Source organism: Microcaecilia unicolor, chromosome 13 (assembly GCF_901765095.1).
Source record: "Microcaecilia unicolor chromosome 13, aMicUni1.1, whole genome shotgun sequence".
In the NCBI taxonomy this organism is placed as follows: Eukaryota; Metazoa; Chordata; class Amphibia; order Gymnophiona; family Siphonopidae; genus Microcaecilia; species Microcaecilia unicolor.
In genome coordinates, this window is record NC_044043.1 from 100927006 (window position 1) to 100946498 (window position 19493).

General features: G+C 45.0%; 1 protein-coding gene across 1 annotated transcript in view; it reads left to right on the forward strand.

Annotated features, from left to right (window-relative positions):
• The window catches only part of CROCC (ciliary rootlet coiled-coil, rootletin), a 198438-nt gene that overhangs the window by 157130 nt on the left and 21815 nt on the right, over nucleotides 1-19493 (forward strand). Inside the window, exons 31-33 of the mRNA XM_030222563.1 lie at nucleotides 266-481; nucleotides 12415-12639; nucleotides 17496-17645. Coding sequence (XP_030078423.1) covers nucleotides 266-481; nucleotides 12415-12639; nucleotides 17496-17645 — 591 coding nt within the window. The remainder of the gene's footprint in view (nucleotides 1-265; nucleotides 482-12414; nucleotides 12640-17495; nucleotides 17646-19493) is intronic.

The window sequence follows — 19493 nt, forward strand, 5'->3', positions numbered from 1 at the left end:
GATTCCTCCCTGTGGTCATGTGACTTTTACACAGTGAGGTGAATATGTGACATGGACATCAAGCAGTGAAGTGGTCATGTAATATGTAGATCACAGTGAAGATTAAGGAAATGAATGGGGGCAACTTTCTTGGGATTTACTGTTTCACACTCTGACTCAACAGCTGTTCTTGCAGCCCAGGTTTTCTTCATCCCCCAATGCATATGCTTGTTTGTGTAGCTCTACCATTGTGGTACTGAAGAGTTTAATGTGAACCTCTATTTAGGAGAAGATTGGGAAGATGAAGGCGAATGAGGCAAAATTGGAGAGCGAGAAACGACGACTGAAGGAGGTCCTGGAGGCAGCTGAAAACCGCTGCACCAAGCTGGAGCTGGGCCGCCGCTCACTGGAAGGGGAGCTGCAGCGGGTGAGGTTGGCACTGAGTGACCGGGAGACAGAAGTACAGGCGCTTCAGGAGCGTATCGATGCTCTCCAGAGACAGGTACTGTACCTTTGCCTTCTGCAGTGTGCCTTGCTGTCTATATGGAGGGCACAGAAGGAGAAAATGTTCATTGTAAATCAGGACCACAGTGTTTATGCTGTGCTATTCTGTACCATTACAGGTACTCAGATGTATAGTGAGATAGAAAAAAAGACCAAAGATCCATTGAGTCTCACTTTTTTCAGAGGGTCTCTAGGGAAAAACAACACAAAGTATCTGGAGTCATTTTAAAGCAGTGATAAAAGTTCCTTCCTGACGCTGTGTATGGTAACTGATTAAGAACTTCCATATTGCCACGTCCCTTAGCATGGAATGTTATCAGGATACCCAATAATATAGCTTTTCTCTTAAAAAAAACAAATGTCCACTTTATTTAATTGATTTCATGTTGTAATCAAAGCCTTTTTGACAGCAAAATGTTCCGTATTATCATTGATTAAAATGCCTCTTTTCAAGGTGGTGGAATCTATTATTCATCAATCTTAAGAGTGTCTGCTTTTGTAAAAGGATCACCCATGAGGTCCCTGTAGGGTTCAGAGATAACATTTGTGTAGTACAATTGCATCTCCCTTGGAAATCTTTTTAGTCTAATATAAAAAGCCCCAGTTTGACAAGCTTGCATCATATCTAAAGACCTGTGTCCCTCTTCATTAGCTCAGTAGCCCTTCTTTGTATCTTTTGTTGCATTTGGGCATCTTTTTTGTGAGGATGAGAGCTCCAAACAGCACCCCATGCTCCAAATATGATTTCAGAAATGCCTTACATAAGAGTAAGGTAAACCTTTTTTTACTGAAACCAACATGACCTGTGCTGTGCTGTGCCACACACACTGTGCAGAGTTGCACCGCACCACACTGTGTCCAAGGGTGTAGGGTTATGCTGTTCGTTTATCTCTGAGTAGGATTTTTGTTTTCTCTCTGAGCTGCTGCATATTCTTCCAATCCTTTTCCCCTTTGGTAGCTTGGCTCAGCCTCCGTGCTGCTTGCCTCGCTAAAGTGGAAATGTGACAAAACAGGGGACTTATGTCTGTGACTTCGTGTGTGAATGTATGACATATGTATTTCCCAGTTCATTTCCCTTGTTTGGCCAGCAGATGGTGACTGTCTTTTTTTTGTAATGTTACAGACGTGACTGTTTTTCCCTGCCTAAGCACTGAGGTACAAGGTTGCCAGGTGGGCGGTTTTACCGCCCAATTGGGTGGGTTTTCGCCAGCGGCGGCGGGAAAATTTTGCCGGCTGCAGGATGCGGTTTTTTGGGCGGTTTTCCCGTCGCCACTGTGCGAGTTCGGCGTTTTTTTCCGGGGCTTCTATTGGTCCAATTCGGTCCAATAGAAGCTTTTCCGAGGCTTCTATTGGTCCAATTTGGTCCAATAGAAGCTTTTCCGGGGATGACGTCAGGGATGACGTAGGGGACGGGGCTAGTGACATGGGAGGCGGGGTTAGTGGCGTGGGAGGCGGGGTTAGTGACACAGGGCGGGGTTAGGTGATGCGGGGGCGGGGTTAGTGATGCGGGGGTGGGGTTCATTGACGCGGAAGACGGGGATTGGCTACGAGCGGTTTTTGGGCGGGTTTACGGCTGTTTCGGGCTGGGAAAATTTTTCCCAGCTGGCAACCCTGCTGAGGTAATCTTTAGTCTCAGTATGGGAGCACAGAGATAAACATCTCTGTCCTGAGACCCTGTTCAAGGCTTGTGAGCAGTTAATTTCCTGAAGCTTCTCAGGTGCTACCCAGGTAGTGACAAAGTGTTTAGACACTTTTAATATTGATCCTTATTCAGTTACCTGTTATTGCCTGTTAGTTTTCCATCTGTTTGTTTCTCTGATCTAATTTTGTGAAAATAAACCTTGGTTATTGACTCTGTTGTCCTGGTGGTTTGTGTGCTGGGTCTGTTGGTGCTTTCTGTGAGTGTTATAGAATAAAGGGGATTCGTGCCTAATTTATGTGCAGGGATTTACACTAGTGTTTAATTCTTGTAAATGGTTGTGCCTAAAAGTAGTAAAAGTATTCTATAAATGGCACCTAACTTTGAGTGTTGTTTAGAGAATAAGTGCTTATTTTTTTCGGTGCAGATTTTTTTTAGGCACCATTTATTGAATTTAGTCCTTTACCCTCTCAATCATAAATAACCCTTCTAAATTTACCCCTAAGTGAGTGTTGTATAGACTAATTGTGTCTGGTGAGAGGAATATAGAAATAAAAGTTTAATAAATAAAAACATCCTGTACTGGATCTGTGAACACTCTCTCTTTCAGGATCCCCCCCTCCCCCCCCCCCCCCCCCCCCATGGGGCAGAAATGTACCTCGGGGTTTGAACACAATTCTGAATAGTGTTTATTGTCATAAAAAATATACTGAATAATGAACATAAAAATTGCAATCAGCAAACAATAAAAGGTAACTGAAATAAAACATATTTGTTTACTTTCTAAAAAGTACATAAGCATCGCCATGACGGGACAGACCATGGGTCCATTGAGCCCAGCACCCTGTCTCCGACAGCGGCCAAAAGAACAAACAATTTGTCCCGCTAAAATCAGAAATAGTGGATTATTCCCACATCCATTCAATAACATTCTATGGCCTTTTCCTCCAGGAAGCCGTCCAACCCTTTTTCAAAGTCCGCTAAGTCAACCGCCTTAACCACTTTCCAGCAACGAATTCCAGAGTCTAACTACGCGTTGAGTGAGGAAACATTTCCTCCGATTCGTTTTAAATTTATTACACTGCGGCTTCATCGCATGCCCCCTTGTCCTAGTATTTCTGGAAAGCATAAACAGACGCTCCACATCGACCCGTTCCATTCCACTCATTATTTTATAGACCTCTATCATATCCTCCCCTCAGCCACCTTTTCTCCAAGCTGAAGAGCCCCAGCCTCTTCAGCCTTTCCTCATAGGGAAGTCGTCCCATCCCCTGTATCATCTTTGTTTGCCTTCTCTGCACCTTTTCTAATTCTACTATATCTTTTTTGAGGTGTGGCGACTAGAATTGAACACAGTACTCGAGCTGCGGTGGCACCATGGAGCGGTACAATGGCAGAATAATATCCTGGGAAGATCAGTAAAATCCAAATGAAAATGAACTCCTGGGCCAATCAGAGCCCAGAACAACATCATTTGGAAATAGCTGGTTACATCACTGCAAGCATTTCCTTTATCTGTGTTAACTAAAGAGGAAAGGTCATAAGAACATAAGAGTAGCCATAGTGTACCAGACCAATGGTCCATCTAGCCCAGTATCCTTTTTTCCAAACAATGGCCAAAGCCAGGTCACAAGTACCTGGCAGAAACCCAAATCATGGCAACACTCCATAGTACAAATCCCAGGGCAAGCAGTTGCTTCCCCATGTCTTTCTCAATACAGACTATGGACTTTTCCTCCAGGAATTTGTCTAAACCTTTTTTTAAACCCAGATATGCTAACCGCTGTTACTACCTCATCTGGCAAAGAGTTCCAGAGCTTAACTATACGTTGAGTGAAAAAATATTTCTTCCTATTTGTTTTAAAAGTATTTCCATGTAACTTCCTTAAGTGTCCCCTAGTCTTTGTACTTTTGGAACGAGTAAAAAATCGATTTACTTCTTCTCGTTCTATACCACTCAGGATTTTGTAGACCACAATCATCTCTCCACTCATCCGTCTCTTTTCCAAGCTGAAAAGCCCTAACCTTTTTAGCCTTTCCTCATACGAGAGGAGTTCCATCATTTTGGTTGCTCTTCTTTGAACCTTTTCTAATTTCGCTGTATCTTTTTTGAGATGCAGTGACCTGAACTGAACACAGTACTCGAGTTGCGGTGGCACCATGGAGTGATACAAAGGCATTATAGTATTTTTGGTCTTATTCACCATCCTTTTCCTAATAATTCCTAGCATCCTGTTTGCTTTTTTGGCCGCCGCCACACACCGAGCAGAAGATTTCAGTGTATTATCTACAACGACATCCAGATCTTTTTCTTGAGCACTGACCCCCAAGGTGGACCGTAGCATCAGGTAACTGTGATTCGGGTTATTCTTTCCAATGTGCATCACCTTACATTTGTCCACATTAAATTTCATCTGCCATTTGGATGCCCAGTCTTCCAATTTCACAGTCCGCATGTGTTTTAACAACCTTGAATAGGTCAGTTCTTTGTAACAGCTTAAAACATGCACCATCTGCTGGCCAAACTAGAGAAATACACTTCAAGAATTTAAAAAAAAAAACCACTGGGGGGGTCACGTGATGCTATGAATAGGAGCAGTCGCTAGCGGTTCTGCTCCTGCCACCCCTTTAGGATTCCCGTGATTCTGGCAGCCTAACTCCTGAAATTGTGCACCGTCGAGGGGAGCTGAGAGTGCTGGGAGGTTCGTGCGCAGCACCGGGGAGCTGAAGTAAGGCATGGCTGCGAAATCGCTACAAAAAGATAAAGAGCGCAGCAGGGCTCACAAGGAAAAAAATGGCGGTGCCCGCAAGCCCTACAAGCTCCCTGCTTGGCGTGGGCAGCGGAGATCGCTGCCAAGGTGACAGGAGCCATGGAGGTCATTTGGATAAGAGACTGAGCCTGATAGATTCAAAGCTGGAACAGCTTCAGAGCAATATGGGGAAACTTGGCCAGGATTTAGCTGCGTACCAACTGCGAACTGGAGAACTGGAAGATCGGATGGTAGCGGTGGAGGAGGTGCAGGTCAGCATACAAAAAATGGTTGCTTCATATGAGGAAAAAATAGAGGACCTGGAAAATCGGTCTAGGAAAAACAATCTTCGTTTTGTGGGCCTGCCTGAATCAGTGGGCGACCGTGACATTCGCACCTTCTTGGAAACTTGACTAACACACGAACTGGCGCTGCCATCCTCGGTGGGTCCGTTGCAAATTGAGCGGGCACACCGGGTGGGCCCGAAACAACACGCGGCTTCCAGGCCCCAGGTGGTAATTTGCCGCTTCCTCAACTTTCATCACAAATCACTGATACTACAAGCGCTGCGCGGAGGAAAGGAGCTGCGACACGATAATCAAAAAACATTGTGCTTTCAGGATTATTTGACGGCGGTGGCTGCACAGCGGAAGAACTTTTCTCCTGTTTGCTCACAATTGTTTGCACCAAGATTGTTTCAGTGGATGAAGCGAAGAACTTTCTGCGTCTTTTGGGCCCAGCTGAGACCTGAGAGGGAACTTTGGATACTCGACCCATGAGAACATGAGGTCTGGGTGCTATTGGTGGTGGCGTAAGGACCGAATCGCCCTTGTTTGTGTTACAGGATTGCTTGCACAATGGACATTTGATCGCCTTTAACTAGTAAAGTTGAAGATCAAAGTTAGTCAGTTGCAACAACTAAGCAACATACTTGGAGCTTCTTGCATATAAGGAGCTTAACAGAACTCGCGCATTGGATCCCTTTTTTTTCTTTTTTTTAGTTCGCTGCTGTTGTATACTGCTCATTAAGTTGCAATGTGTTATACAGATGGGAAGTTAGTGGTTCTTTCTGGGGCATAAGAGGAAGGGCTGGTTATAATGTTTAAGGTTTGGCATAGGGAGTTTTGAGGGGGGGGTGGCGTCGGAAACGTGACTCGTTCCATTTGGCAACAAAATATTCAGGGTAGAGGGGTGGGAAGGGGGAAGGGAAGCTATATTTATTTATTTATTTTTGTTACATTTGTACCCCGCGCTTTTTCCCACTCATGGCAGGCTCAATGCGGCAGGCAATGGAGGGTTAAGTGACTTTCCCCAGAGTCACAAGGAGCTGCCTGTGCCGAGAATCGAACTCAGTTCCTCAGTTCCCCAGAGCCAAAGTCCACCACCCTAACCACTAGGCCACTCCTCCACTCCAGGCCACTCCTCCACTCTGGGAGTTCAGGAGTTGGGATTTTATGTGGATATGAGAAGTGTGCTTGGGCCTGATGAATGTTTTGGGATTAAGGGAAGGGGAGAGTCGCAGCTGACAGCGTCTTGGTTGGGCAGTGGGTTCCATTGGAGGGAGGGGGGGGGAAAGGGAAATGGGACTTGATATACTACCTTTCTGAGGTTTTTGCAACTACATTCAAAGCGGTTTACATATATTCAGGTACTTATTTTGTACCAGGGGCAATGGAGGGTTAAGTGACTTGCCCAGACTCACAAGGAGCTGCCGTGGGAATTGAACTCAGTTTCCCAGGATCAAAGTCCACTGCACTAACCACTAGGCTACTCCTTCACTCCTAAGGCTGGGATGGTCTTGCTCTCTGAAGACATTAATTCTGCTGAGAGTTTTCCATTTCTATGTCCCCTAGGCTGGTAAGAGTTGTAACTTAGAATGCAGGGGGTATTCACTCCCCCATAAAGAGATCTAAGGTTTTACAGTACCTCCAGTGTCTTAAAGTAGATGTGGCATTATTACAGGAGACTCACCTCTCGGACTTGGAGCATGCCAAATTGGTTAAATAGTGGGTGGGAGAGTGCATAGCAACGCCGGCTGTGGGGCGGAAAGGGGGATTGGCCATCTTATTTCGCAAAGGTTTAACCACACAGATTAGCAAGATGGTCACTGACCTGGGGGGGGAGCGTTTTGTTTTTTGCTAAGCGGTGATTGCTCATCGAGCAGTAACTGTGGCTAATATATATGCCCCTAACCAATTGGACTGTGCATTTTATAAGAAACTTGTAGACATTCTTTGTAGGGATGATTCTGTCCCCTCAATCTTGGGGGGAGACTTTAATATGGTTTAGGACCCACAATTGGATAAATCCTGCCCCCCCTCGGGAGGTGAGACCTGGGACTTCAAAAGGTTTGCCGCAGTTTAGCTCTCTGCTGGACCTTCTGGATGTGTGGAGGATTCTACACCCCGCGGAAAGAAATTACACACATTTGTCTCAAGCGCATGCAACTCAATCAAGGATAGACTATTTACTGGTCTCCGGGTTGCTGTTTTCGGATGTGGTGGATGCGCGGATTGGCCCGAATGTGATCTCAGATCACGCTGCGGTCTGGTTGGATTGGAATTGTCAGGGGCCCTCTCGTAAAGCTTGGGCCTTCCCATGTTATTTGTATCAGGATGTGAAATTTAAAGAGAATCTATTGGTGAGCTGGGCTGATTACAGGCACTTTAATCAATCTTCTGAGTCGAATGTAGTCCTTTTTTGGGAGGCAGCAAAGGCAGTACTGAGAAGGTCTGTTATTAGCTATGCTAGTCATCGTAGAAGAGCTAGGGACAGAGAAATTCTTCGCTTGGAGAGGCAAATTTTGATCTTACGTCAAAGGTTTGGGACTTGTCCAACTGCGTCTCTTAAGGAGGAGGAGTTATCTGCACAGACTGCCTTAAATTCTTTAATTCATGATCGCGTGGTCAAGTCCCAAAGTTTTTATAGATATCAATTGTATAAATATGGTAATAAGAATGGGAAATTATTAGCCAGATTGATAGCGCGTAAGCAAGCATCTAGAGCTATTGTCTCCCTTCGGGATTCCTCGGTGGGGGGATGGTGCACTCGGATGAGGCCATTTGTGACACTTTCAAATCTTTTTATCAGACTCTATATACTCCTCGGGAATTGGACGACCTTCCAAGTTGTCTTTATTTGGAAGGCCTGGATCTTCCTAGCATTGCTCCTTCAGATAGAGAAGTCTTGGATGCACCTATTCATCCTGATGAGGTCTATGGGGCGATCAGTGGTAGTCCAGTTGGGTAAGTTCTCGGGTCCAGATGGGCTTCGGGCCGAGTTTTACAAGCTGCTGGGGGAAGCAATTGTCGAACCCTTAACAAAAGTCTTTAATGCATGGGTGACCGAAGGCTCACTGCCAAATTATTTGAACGTGGCGCAGGTTGTGGTCCTGCCCAAGTCAGGTCAGGACCCGACTTTGCCAGCGTCGTATCGACCGATTTCCCTTTTGAACTACGAGGTGAAACTTTTTGCAAAAATCTTGGCTAATCGGTTGGGTCGGGTGCTGCCCTCTCTTATCCATGAATCACAAGTGGGGTTTGTTAAGAATCGTTCTATAGCTAAAAATCTTAGACGTATAATAACCTCCTTGGAGTCTGTGAAACTACATCAGCAGTCTTCCTTAATGGTGAGTTTTGATGCCGAGAGGGCTTTTGATTGTGTTCGGTGGGCATTTTTGTTCGCCACTTTAGAATCATATGGTTTATTTGTTTATTGCATTTGTATCCTGCATTTTCCCACCTATTTGCAGGCTCAATGTGGCTTACATGGTACCGTGTCGGCATTTGCCAATTCCAGTATGAACAGATACAAGGTGATATTGTGGTCGAATAAGGATCATATATGATGAACACATTGGTGATCTTAGAGGGGAAGAGTTAAGTATGTCCTTTACATGGTTTTGCAGGATGATTTATTGCAGCGCTTAAGGTTTTGTATGCGTCGCCTCAGGCATTGGTAATGGTAAATAGTCGAATTTCCAAAGAAGTTTTGATTAGATGTGGGACTAGGCAGGGATGCCCATTGTCACCGTTACTTTTTTGTCTTCTATTTAGATCCCCTTGTGCGGGATATTCATGCAAATGTGGATATAAAAGGGGTAGATATCGGTGGGGAAAGCTTTAAGCTTGGTGGTTCTCACTAATCCGCAGGCTTCGCTGGGGGCCCTTTTAGAATCTTTTTGTGAATTTGGAGACACTGCGGGGTTTTGGCTAAATTTGGAGAAATCAGAAGCCCTGGCTAGCCGTTCAGGGCTTGAGAAATCCTGGTCAGGGTCGTTTCCTCTGAGTTGGGCAGATAGATCCTTCAAATATCTGGGTATCTTACTTACCTCGGAGATAACAGATCTGTATCATCTTAATGTAACCCAGATGCTGCTTAACACTGAACGGCAATTGGACATGTGGCAGGCGCTGCCCTTGCCTTTGACAGGACACATTTGCCTTTTATGGATGGTAGTTTTTCCCAGATGGTTATATCTGCTTCAGACCTTGCCGCTGCGTTTATTGCAGAGAGACTTAAAACGTTTCAACCAGCTGGCTTCTCAGTTCTGTTGGGCCAGGAAGAAGGCAGGACTGCGTGTTCATCACCCCAGACCACACCCTCCCTATCTCAGCCTGAAAATACTTGACGTTACAATCGACCGCAACCTTACACTTGAGAGCCAAGTGAACTCCACAACAAAGAAAATGTTCCACTCAATGTGGAAACTTAAACGCGTAAAACCTTTCTTCCCGAGGGAAATATTCCGTAACCTAATACAATAATGGTACTAAGCCATGCAGACTATTGCAATGGAATCTATGTGGGATGTAAAGAACAACTCACAAAGAAACTCCAGACCGCTCAAAACACAGCAGCCAGGCTGATATATGGTAAAACACGATTCAAAAGTGCCAAACCCCTCAGAGAAAAACTACATTGGCTCCCAATCAAAGAACGTATTACCTTCAAAATGTGCACCCTGGTCCACAAAATTATCTACGGCGAAGTCCCAGGCTACATGACAGACCTCATAGATCTACCAACCAGAAACACAACCAGATCATCACGAACATACCTAAACCTCCACTACCCAAACTGCAAAGGACTCAAATACAAAGCAACCTACGCATCCAGCTTCTCCTATATAAGCACACAACTATGGAACTCACTGCCGAAAGCTGTGAAAACAACCTACGACCATCTAAACTTCAGGAAATCACTAAAAACCAACCTGTTCAAAAAGGCATATCCTACCGACCCAACATAAATGCCTACACTCTGCAACACAGCAAAACCAAAGCTCATAATGGACACTATATAACCTCTTCTCTCTTCGATCCCCATTGTGCCTGAACCTTAATCGACCACAGCATCACCATATTTGTTTCTCTACCGGACTTGGCAAACGCCTTTACGGTACTATGTAAGCCACATTGAACCTGCAAATAGGTGGGAAAATGTGGGATACAAATGTAATAAATAAATAAATCAATTGCTAGGTAATTGGTAACAAGGTGAGTTGGGCCTTCCCAATGTGAGACTATATAATATTGCATGCCTCCTGCGCCATGTTCGAGATTGGCTCTACTCCTCTAGCTATTTTACGCCTCTTGCATTTGAGTCATCTTATTTTGCCCCATTTACATTGGTATCTCTACTGCACGCGGAGAGGTCCTTGCTTTCTAGACATTTTAGAAATAGTGTGCTCTTGGGCCTTCTCAAGGAAGCATGGAGGTTTTTGGTGAAGGGTCTTGGTGGGGGGGATCCTTAAATTACTGAACTGCTAACTCTAAGAGGTAATCCAGCTTTCCCTCCAGGCTTGGATAATTTGACTTTCATCTATTGGGAGCGACTGGGTCTGAGAACTTTGGAGCATGTGTTAGAGGCGGAGGGAGGTTTGAAATCTTTGGAACAATTAAAGGGGCGAGAGAGTGCTAGATGGGGGGACACCTTTGCATATTGTCAGATCAAACACTGCATTCGGTCTTTGCCCGTGGGGGCTCTGAGGTTATGTAGTGGGGATAAGCTTTGAGAGTTCTTTGAGACCGTCGCTGAGGATGCCCCCACGGTATCCGGTGTACACAAGGCTTTGAGGCAATTTTGGAAAATCAAAAGGGGTGGAAGAAATCAAAAGCAAATGGGAACAAGATGTGGGGGAGAAATTAGCCTCTTGGAACTTTCTGACTTCTATTAAGAATATCCCTCGCTTGAGTGGTAATGCTAACTATAGGGAGTGCTGCTTTCGTGTTTACAGAGCTTACTTTTCCCAAGTTCAGCTATTTCGGGCGGGTGGCATTCAATCACCATCCTGTTTAAAATGTAAGGTAATGGATAACACCTTTTTTCATGCGTTTTGGGGATGCATGGAGATAAAGCGTTTTTGGTGCCGGATTATTGATTATTTGTCATCACTTTTTTCATGCAGAATAACCGGCTCCCCACTTCAGCTGGTGTTGGATTGCCCTGGGGACTTTCGGGGCCCCTCAGGGAAGAGTAGATTGTTGTTTCGTAAAATGTGTCTACTGGCGAGGAAGTGTATTTTGCAGTCCTGGACCTCTGATTCCCCGCCTGAGTTTTGGCACTGGCTTAATATTGTGCATCTTTTATTATCTTGGGAGGCACGAGACGTTAAGGGCTCTTGTAAACGTAAGTCTCGGTTTTTGAAGCTTTGGAATCCCTATTTGGAGTCTTTGACACCTAGAGGCAGAAATCTTATTCTGAACCTGTTGGGTTGAGTTATCAGCTAGATATAGGGGGGGTTTGGGGGGGGGGTAGGGAGGTAGAGCTGGTTTAAGTGTTCTCCGTCCACTGTTCTGGGAGGTCATAAGAACCCAGTCCTCCTGGGGCGCAGGTGGGGGGAGGAGTGCAGCAGTGGGGGGAGAGTAGGACCACAGGCGGGGTGGATTAGGGTATACAAGATTTTCTTGTTAATTTTTTTCTGGGTTGCTGGTCAGTTTTGTCTGGGTTATGTTGCTACTTCGGTTAAAGGTTTAAGGCTGGGTCATCTCCACCCAAGTATGGGAAAGGGGGAGGGGGAAGGGAGGGTGGGTGGAGAAGGGAGAAAAATGAACAAATTTTGATGTTAGATTTTATTATTTTGTATTTAGAACGCATGTTCTGAGTCTCGGCTTGTAAGTTATTGAACTTGTTGGTAATGTTTCACATACTGGAATGTCAATAAAAATTGTTGAAACATAAAAAAAAAACCCACTGTTCTGTCACACATGTCCTTTGTGTGATTTCAGTTCCAGTAACTTTTGTACATCCAGCAATATTGCCGAAGCCTCTCTTCTTCTCTTTGCATAGTGGCATATTCTCTTCCAGAACTCCATTAGGGTTACCCTAGCTGCAGCATACCCCAGAATTACCAGCTTATCAGATGTCCCTTTTATTCTATCCACCCCCTTATTCAAGAGCAGGATTTCAACATCTGGGACCAGGGACCTATTTTCATGAAAAGCCAGGTCTTTTACTTCTCCAGTTGCCATATTGTGGTAAGGAAATGGCTGGAATGATGCAGAACTTGTTTTGACAGTTTGTCCTTCTCTCCTGTTCCAGGTCACAGACAATGAGACGAAGGTCAGTGCTTTGCAGCTTTGTGTGGATCGGCTGAACCTGTCCCTGGCTAAGGCAGAAGACAGTGAGAGTGCACTAAAAGAGAGAATGCAGGGCCTGTCGGCATCCCTGTCCGAGAGCACTGCTAGCGTGGCGGCCTCCCAAGAGAAAGTCCTACAGCTGCAGAAAACGCTGACAGCTAGTGACCACGACCGCCGAGTGCTTCAGGTGAGGCTGACCCTGAAGTGTAAAGGTTTTGTGAGCTTGCTTATCTTTCCTGTCACAATATTGTACTTCTTTTCGTTACCTTATATTTTTTCTTATTATTTTTGTAAACCGCCTTGCTCTGCCTGGCAATTAAAGGCGGTATAGCAAGTTTCAAATAAATAAATAAATGATCTGTACTAGGATTGGTAGCATGGAATGTTGCTATTCTTTGAGGTTCTACCTGGAATGTTGCCACAATTTGGGTTTCTGCCAGGCACTTGTGACCTGGCTTGGCCACTGTTGGAAACAGGATACTGGGCTAAATGGACCAGACCATTTGTCTGAACCCCAGTATGGCTATTCTTGTGCTCTTATGAAGTTGCAGGGAAGAAGGTATATAGAAAACTTGAGAAAATACTTCTTTCCTGGGAGGAGTCTACTTTCAGAGGTAATGTAATGGCAGCTAGAACTAAGGCAAAGCCAAACATGATTGGACAAATATAGAGGACAGTTCTAGGAACAAGGATAGGTGACAGTATTGCAAACAGCCTCCCCTTCACACTCGCAAGAGCAGAGGCAAAGGAAGTGTATTCAGGAGAAAATAAGGCACAGATTTTTTTTTTTAATGCATTAGCTGAAATCTAAGTAGATTACAAAGCCATGGGACCGGACGGGATCCACCCCAGAATACTGAGGGAGCTCAGAGAGGTTCTGGCGGGTCCTCTTAAAGATTTGTTTAATAAATCCTTGGAGACAGGAGAGGTTCCGAGGGATTGGAGAATGGCGGAGGTGGTCCCTCTTCACAAAAGTGGTGATAGGGAAGAAGCTGGAAACTACAGGCCGGTAAGCCTCACTTCGGTTATTGGAAAAGTAATGGAAGCGATGCTGAAGGAAAGGATAGTGAATTTCCTGGAAGCCAATAAGTTGCAAGATCCGAGACAACATGGTTTCACCAAAGGGAAGTCGTGCCAAACGAATCTCATTGAATTCTTTGACTGGGTGACAGGAGAATTAAATCAAGGACGTGCTATGGACGTCATCTACTTAGATTTCAGCAAGGCTTTTGACACGGTTCCCCACAGGAGGCTCTTAAATAAACTAGACGGCCTGAAGATAGGACCCGAAGTGGTGAACTGGATTAGGAACTGGTTGACGGACAGACGCCAGAGGGTGGTGGTCAATGGAGTTCGCTCGGAGGAGGGAAAGGTGAGTAGTGGAGTGCCTCAGGGATCGGTGCTGGGGCCGATTCTGTTCAATATATTTGTGAGTGACATTGCCGAAGGGTTACAAGGTAAAGTTTGCCTTTTTGCGGATGACACCAAGATTTGCAACAGAGTGGACACCCCGGAGGGAGTGGAAAACATGAAAAAAGATCTGAAGAAGCTAGAAGAATGGTCTAACGTTTGGCAATTAAAATTCAATGCGAAGAAATGCAAAGTGATGCACTTAGGGAGTAGAAATCCAAGGGAGACGTATGTGTTAGGCGGGGAGAGTCTGATAGGCACGGACGGGGAGAGGGATCTTGGGGTGATAGTATCTGAGGACCTGAAGGCGACGAAACAGAGCGACAAGGCGGTGGCTGTAGCTAGAAGATTGCTAGGCTGTATAGAGGGAGGTGTGACCAGCAGAAAAAAGGAGGTTTTAATGCCCCTGTATAAGACATTGGTGAGGCCCCACCTGGAGTATTGTGTTCAGTTTTGGAGGCCGTACCTTGCGAAGGATGTTAAAAAAATGGAAGCAGTGCAAAGAAAAGCTACGAGAATGGTATGGGATTTGCGTTCCAAGACGTATGAAGAGAGACTTGCTGACCTGAACATGTATACCCTGGAGGAAAGGAGGAACAGGGGTGATATGATACAGACGTTCAACTATTTGAAAGGTATTAATCCGCAAACGAATCTTTTCCGGAGATGGGAAGGCGGTAAAACGAGAGGACATGAAATGAGATTGAAGGGGGGCAGACTCAGGAAAGATGTCAGGAAGTATTTTTTCACGGAGAGGGTGGTGGATGCTTGGAATGCCCTCCCACGGGAGGTGGTGGAGATGAAAACGGTAATGGAATTCAAACATGCGTGGGATATGCATAAAGGAATCCTGTGCAGAAGGAATGGATCCTCAGAAGCTTAGCTAAAATTGGGTGCCGGAGCAGGTGAGGGGAAGAGGGGTTGGTGGTTTGGGAGGCGAGGATAGTGGAGGGCAGACTTATACGGTCTGTGCCAGAGCCGGTGATGGGAGGCGGGACTGGTGGTTGGGAGGCGGGGAATCCTGCTGGGCAGACTTATACGGTCTGTGCCCTGAAAAAGACAGGTACAAATCAAGGTAAGGTATACACATATGAGTTTAACTTGGGCAGACTGGATGGACCGTGTAGGTCTTTTTCTGCCGTCATCTACTATGTTACTATGTTACTATATGTTACTTTGGTTGCTGGAGTAGCTGGACAATCTACCATTTTCTTTCCCTCGACCCATGACGCCTGATTCACCTCTGTATCATTTGACCACAATACAATCTTGTGTTTGTTATCAACTGAAATGGCAAATGCCTTTACGGTACTTTGTAAGCCACATTGAGCCTGCAAATAGGTGGGAAAATGTGGGGTTTAAATGTAACAAATAAATAAAGATGTGAGTCAGCAGACCACATCCCATACTCACTGGACTGTCTTCTCCGTTCTTTGAATGACTACTTCCTGGTCTTACCTGGTCCCAAATTAGCACACTTAGAATCTATTAGACATCTCGCTTTCTTCTTTACAGGCCCCTTTCATTGGAATTCACTCCCTTTGCCCATCTGCACAGAACCTTCTTTTGACCTTTAAATCAGTTCTAAAAGCTTGGCCCTTCACCTAGGCCTTTGGTTCACCTGGCAAATAGCTGCTTTGGGGCTGGACACCACCCCCACCCCCCTTGCGCTGTCCATCCCCCTCTCTCCCATTTTGTTCCCCTTCCCTCCTTTGTTCTCTCACCTTTCACCCTCTCCACTTCCTTATCTCTCCTATTTCCTCTCTGTTTGGTAGTTCCTCTGTATGCTTGTTACTTTTTCCTGTCGAATATTGTAGTTCCTTTCTGTTTTCTGGTAATTTTGGTTTTACTGTACATCGTCTAGACCTGCCATTTCGGCTGGCAGTATAGCAGATCTTAATAAACTATAAAAGCCAACCATATCCATACTGGCAGGTTGACAGTGGGCCAGCTATTATCCAGCAAGACTCCAGGGACATAAGCGGCCAGATACAGGGCAACAGCAACAGTCTTACAAGTTTTGTTAGTGGTGAGAGGGCCTAGGTGCTGGATGTAAGTGTGGGAATGTGCCCAAGATGTGATGTTAAATTAATTTACCCTTGAACATTTTTCACATTCAAAGTTTATTTTACTGATGTACACAACATACTCTATGCTTTCAGTGTGAAACAACTATTATAAAAATAATTAAAAAGTAATAAAGAATAAGAAACCAAAAAGTCCTAATTGCATATGTCTTGATATCATTGACTCGGTGTTTAACAGAAGCTCCTTTTGCAGCAATCAGCCATGAGTCATTTTGATAAGCGTCTGCAAACTTTGCACAGCAGGTTGGTACATATTTTGCTTATTTTTCTTGGCATAATAGCTTTTTCAAGTTGACTGGGACTGCAGTATTCAAATCTTATCACAGATTTTTGATTGGTTTCAGGTTTGAGCTTTAACTGGATAATTCCAGAATGTTCACTTTCCTCTGACACAGTCTCTCATTGTGGCTTTTGCATTATGCTTAGAGTCTTTGTCCTGCTGAAAGGTAAAGCTGCCTAGTGCCAAGTCTGGTTTTTTTCTCCAGAATATGCCTAGGATGGCAACATGTGGGAAGCGGCGGGTACGGCAGTAGAACAATATTTCATCTCCTATTCTCTTTTCTCCGCCACTGTCACGCTACCTCTTTCTGATCATTCCAAAGGTCCTCCGTGCACACACAGGACCGTTCAGTAAAGGCCCATGCTCAGAGAGGGTGGGATACAGCAGTACGTGAGCGTAGGTCCCTACTGACTCATACTGGCGCTGAATACCTTTGAAGCAGCCGGGAAGAGAGAGGGCAATAGCAGCAACAGCAGTGAAAGGGGAAGAGAAGGAGGATGAGATGCTAGACATGGAGCCGAGCTGGGGTAGGGAAGGGGATGGTTAAGAAGAAGACGGAGAGATGCTGGCCACCCAAGGGTGGTAAAGAGGGGAAAGGGGTTAGTGACTTCCTGGAAGGGTGGAGGGGTAGGGCCTTGAGCTGCCATTGGGAGTGGGGGATGGAAGGGTACATTGCTGAAGACTTGCATAGAACATCAGAAACCCTTGGGCCTGGCTCTGGAAGAATGGGTTTTCCATTTGATTATCTGCCATCCTATTTTGTGCTACTGTACATATCTCTCAGGAAAGACACTCCAGCAGCAGCTAAGAAAGCATATAGAATGTTAGGAATTACTAGAAAAGGAATGGGAACAAAACTGAAAATATTATAAATGCCTCTATATCACTCCATGGTGCCACCTTACCTTGAGTATTATGTGCAGTTCTGGTCACCGCATCTAAAAAAAAAAGATGTTGTGGAATTAGAAAAAGTACAGAAAAGGGCAATGAAAATGATAAAGGGGATGGAATGACTTCCCTATGAGGAGAGGCTAAAGAGGCATGCCCTTTTTTTTAAATGTCTGCAAATATGGTAACCCTACCTAGAAACATTCTACCTGGAGCTTTGAGCCTGCTCTTACTTCTTACACCAGATATACTCAGGGCAAAATAGTGTCCACACTTTATCTAAGTTCAGTAGAAATTCATATACAGCAGTCAGTGGCTCAAGATTTCATTCTGATCATGTTATTTCTGGTGTCATGATATCTGCGTCCTCTGTTGCAGGAGCGCCTGGATGCAGCCCGACAGGCAGTGTCAGAATCCAAGAAGCAGAACAGTGCATTGATGGATCGCATCCAGGAACTGAGAAGTGAACATGTTGAGGCAGAGCTGCAGCGGACAGAGCTGGAAGGGAAGATCCGCCAGCAGCAGGAGGTGAGCGAGGGGGAACCAAAGTAATGGGGCATTCACCAGTAACAAGAGGTAAATGAGGGGATCTGAGGTGATAGACTAGATTTGCCAGTAACAGGAAAGGAGAGAGAGGATCTGAGGTGATGGGACAGATTCACCAGTAACAGGAGGGGGTGTGTGAGGATCTGAGGTGATGGGACAGATTGCCAGTAGTTTGAGGTGAAAGAGGGGACCCGAGATGAAGGAGCAGCAGGAGATGAAGAAGAGAGCATTGTCTGTGCATTGCTAGGTCACCCCTTGAGCCGGAGGTCTGTTTGAGCATGGTTGGGTTATTCCTTTTCACAAGGAGGAATGTGTGGTTGTATCTTCTACTCTCTGTCAGGTTCCTATTGTATATAAAATATCCTCATCGAACCAAAGAAGTGGAGGAAGCCAACCAAAATGTTCAGGATGACCAAAGTTTATTCTCCAAAATAAATGCTGATAGAATAATCCAACACGGGCCATGTTTTGACAAAGACGGTCTTCTTCAGGGGTGTCTTAATTTATTAAGATATTATGTGCAGTTCTGATCACCGCATCTCAAAAACGTTTTTGTGGAATTAGAAAAGGTACAGAAAAGGGCAATGAAAATGATAAAGGGGATGGGATGACTTCCCTATGAGGAAAGGCTAAAGAGGCATGCCCTTTTTTTTTTTTTTTTTTTTAAGCCTGCTCTCTCTTTTCTCCCCTTCTCCCGGATAAACAGATAATTGTTTGTCTGTTTTTATTAAGATACCCTAGATGAAGAAACACGGCCCGTGTTGGGTTATTCTATCAGAGTGTGACTGGGTGCGAGTGTGTCTGTGACAGTGATAGTGTATGTATGAGAATCAGAGTGTGTGCCAGGGGCCCATCACTCCCTCCTCCCTCCCAGTTCCAGGGTCTCCCTCCCCCCTCCCTGTGCACCCCAGCTGACCTTGTTAATCACCCAGGGCAAGACTGTGGGAGGAGTTAATTGCTTTACTTGCAACTCTCTTTCCCTTTGTGTACTTGCTAAACCGGATATCTATGCAACCTCAAGTTTCCGGCTGGAGGCTTCAATTAGAACGTTGGAGGTGCCTTTTATATATAGAGATGTTAAAAGCACCAGTCCCAGTACAGATCCTTGAGACACTCCACTATTCACCCTCCTCCACTGAAAGAATTGGCCATTTAACCCAACTTCTGTTTTCTATCCATCAACCAATTTCTAGTCCACAACAGAACATTGTCTCCTATCCCACTGCTTCCAACAGTGGCTAATCTGGGTCACAAGTACTTGACAGAATCCCAAACAACAGCAAGATTCCATTCTACCAACCCAGGGATTAGTAGTGGCTTTCCCCATGTCTGTTTTAATAGCAAATTATGGACTTTTCCTCTAGGAACTTGTCCAAACCTTTTTTAAACCCAGATAAGTTCATAAGTAATGCCATAATGGGAAAAGACCAAAGGTCCATCGAGCCCAGCATTCTATCCCAGACAGCGGCCAAACCAGGTCAAGGGCACCTGGCAAGCTACCCAAACATACAAACATTTTATACAAGTTATTCCCGAAATTGTGGATTTTTCCCAAGTCCATTTAGTAGCGGTCTATGGACTTGTCCTTTAGGAAACCGTCCAACCCCTTTTTAAACTCTGCCAAGCTAACCGCCTTCACTACGTTCTCCGGCAAAAAATTCCAGAGTTTAATTACGCGTTGGGTGAAGAAAACTTTTCTCCTATTTGTTTTAAATTTACTACCCTGTAGTTTCATCGCATGCCCCCTAGTCCTAGTATTTTTGGAAAGCGTGAACAGATGCTTCACATCCACCTGTTCCACTCCACTCATTATTTTATATACCTCTATCA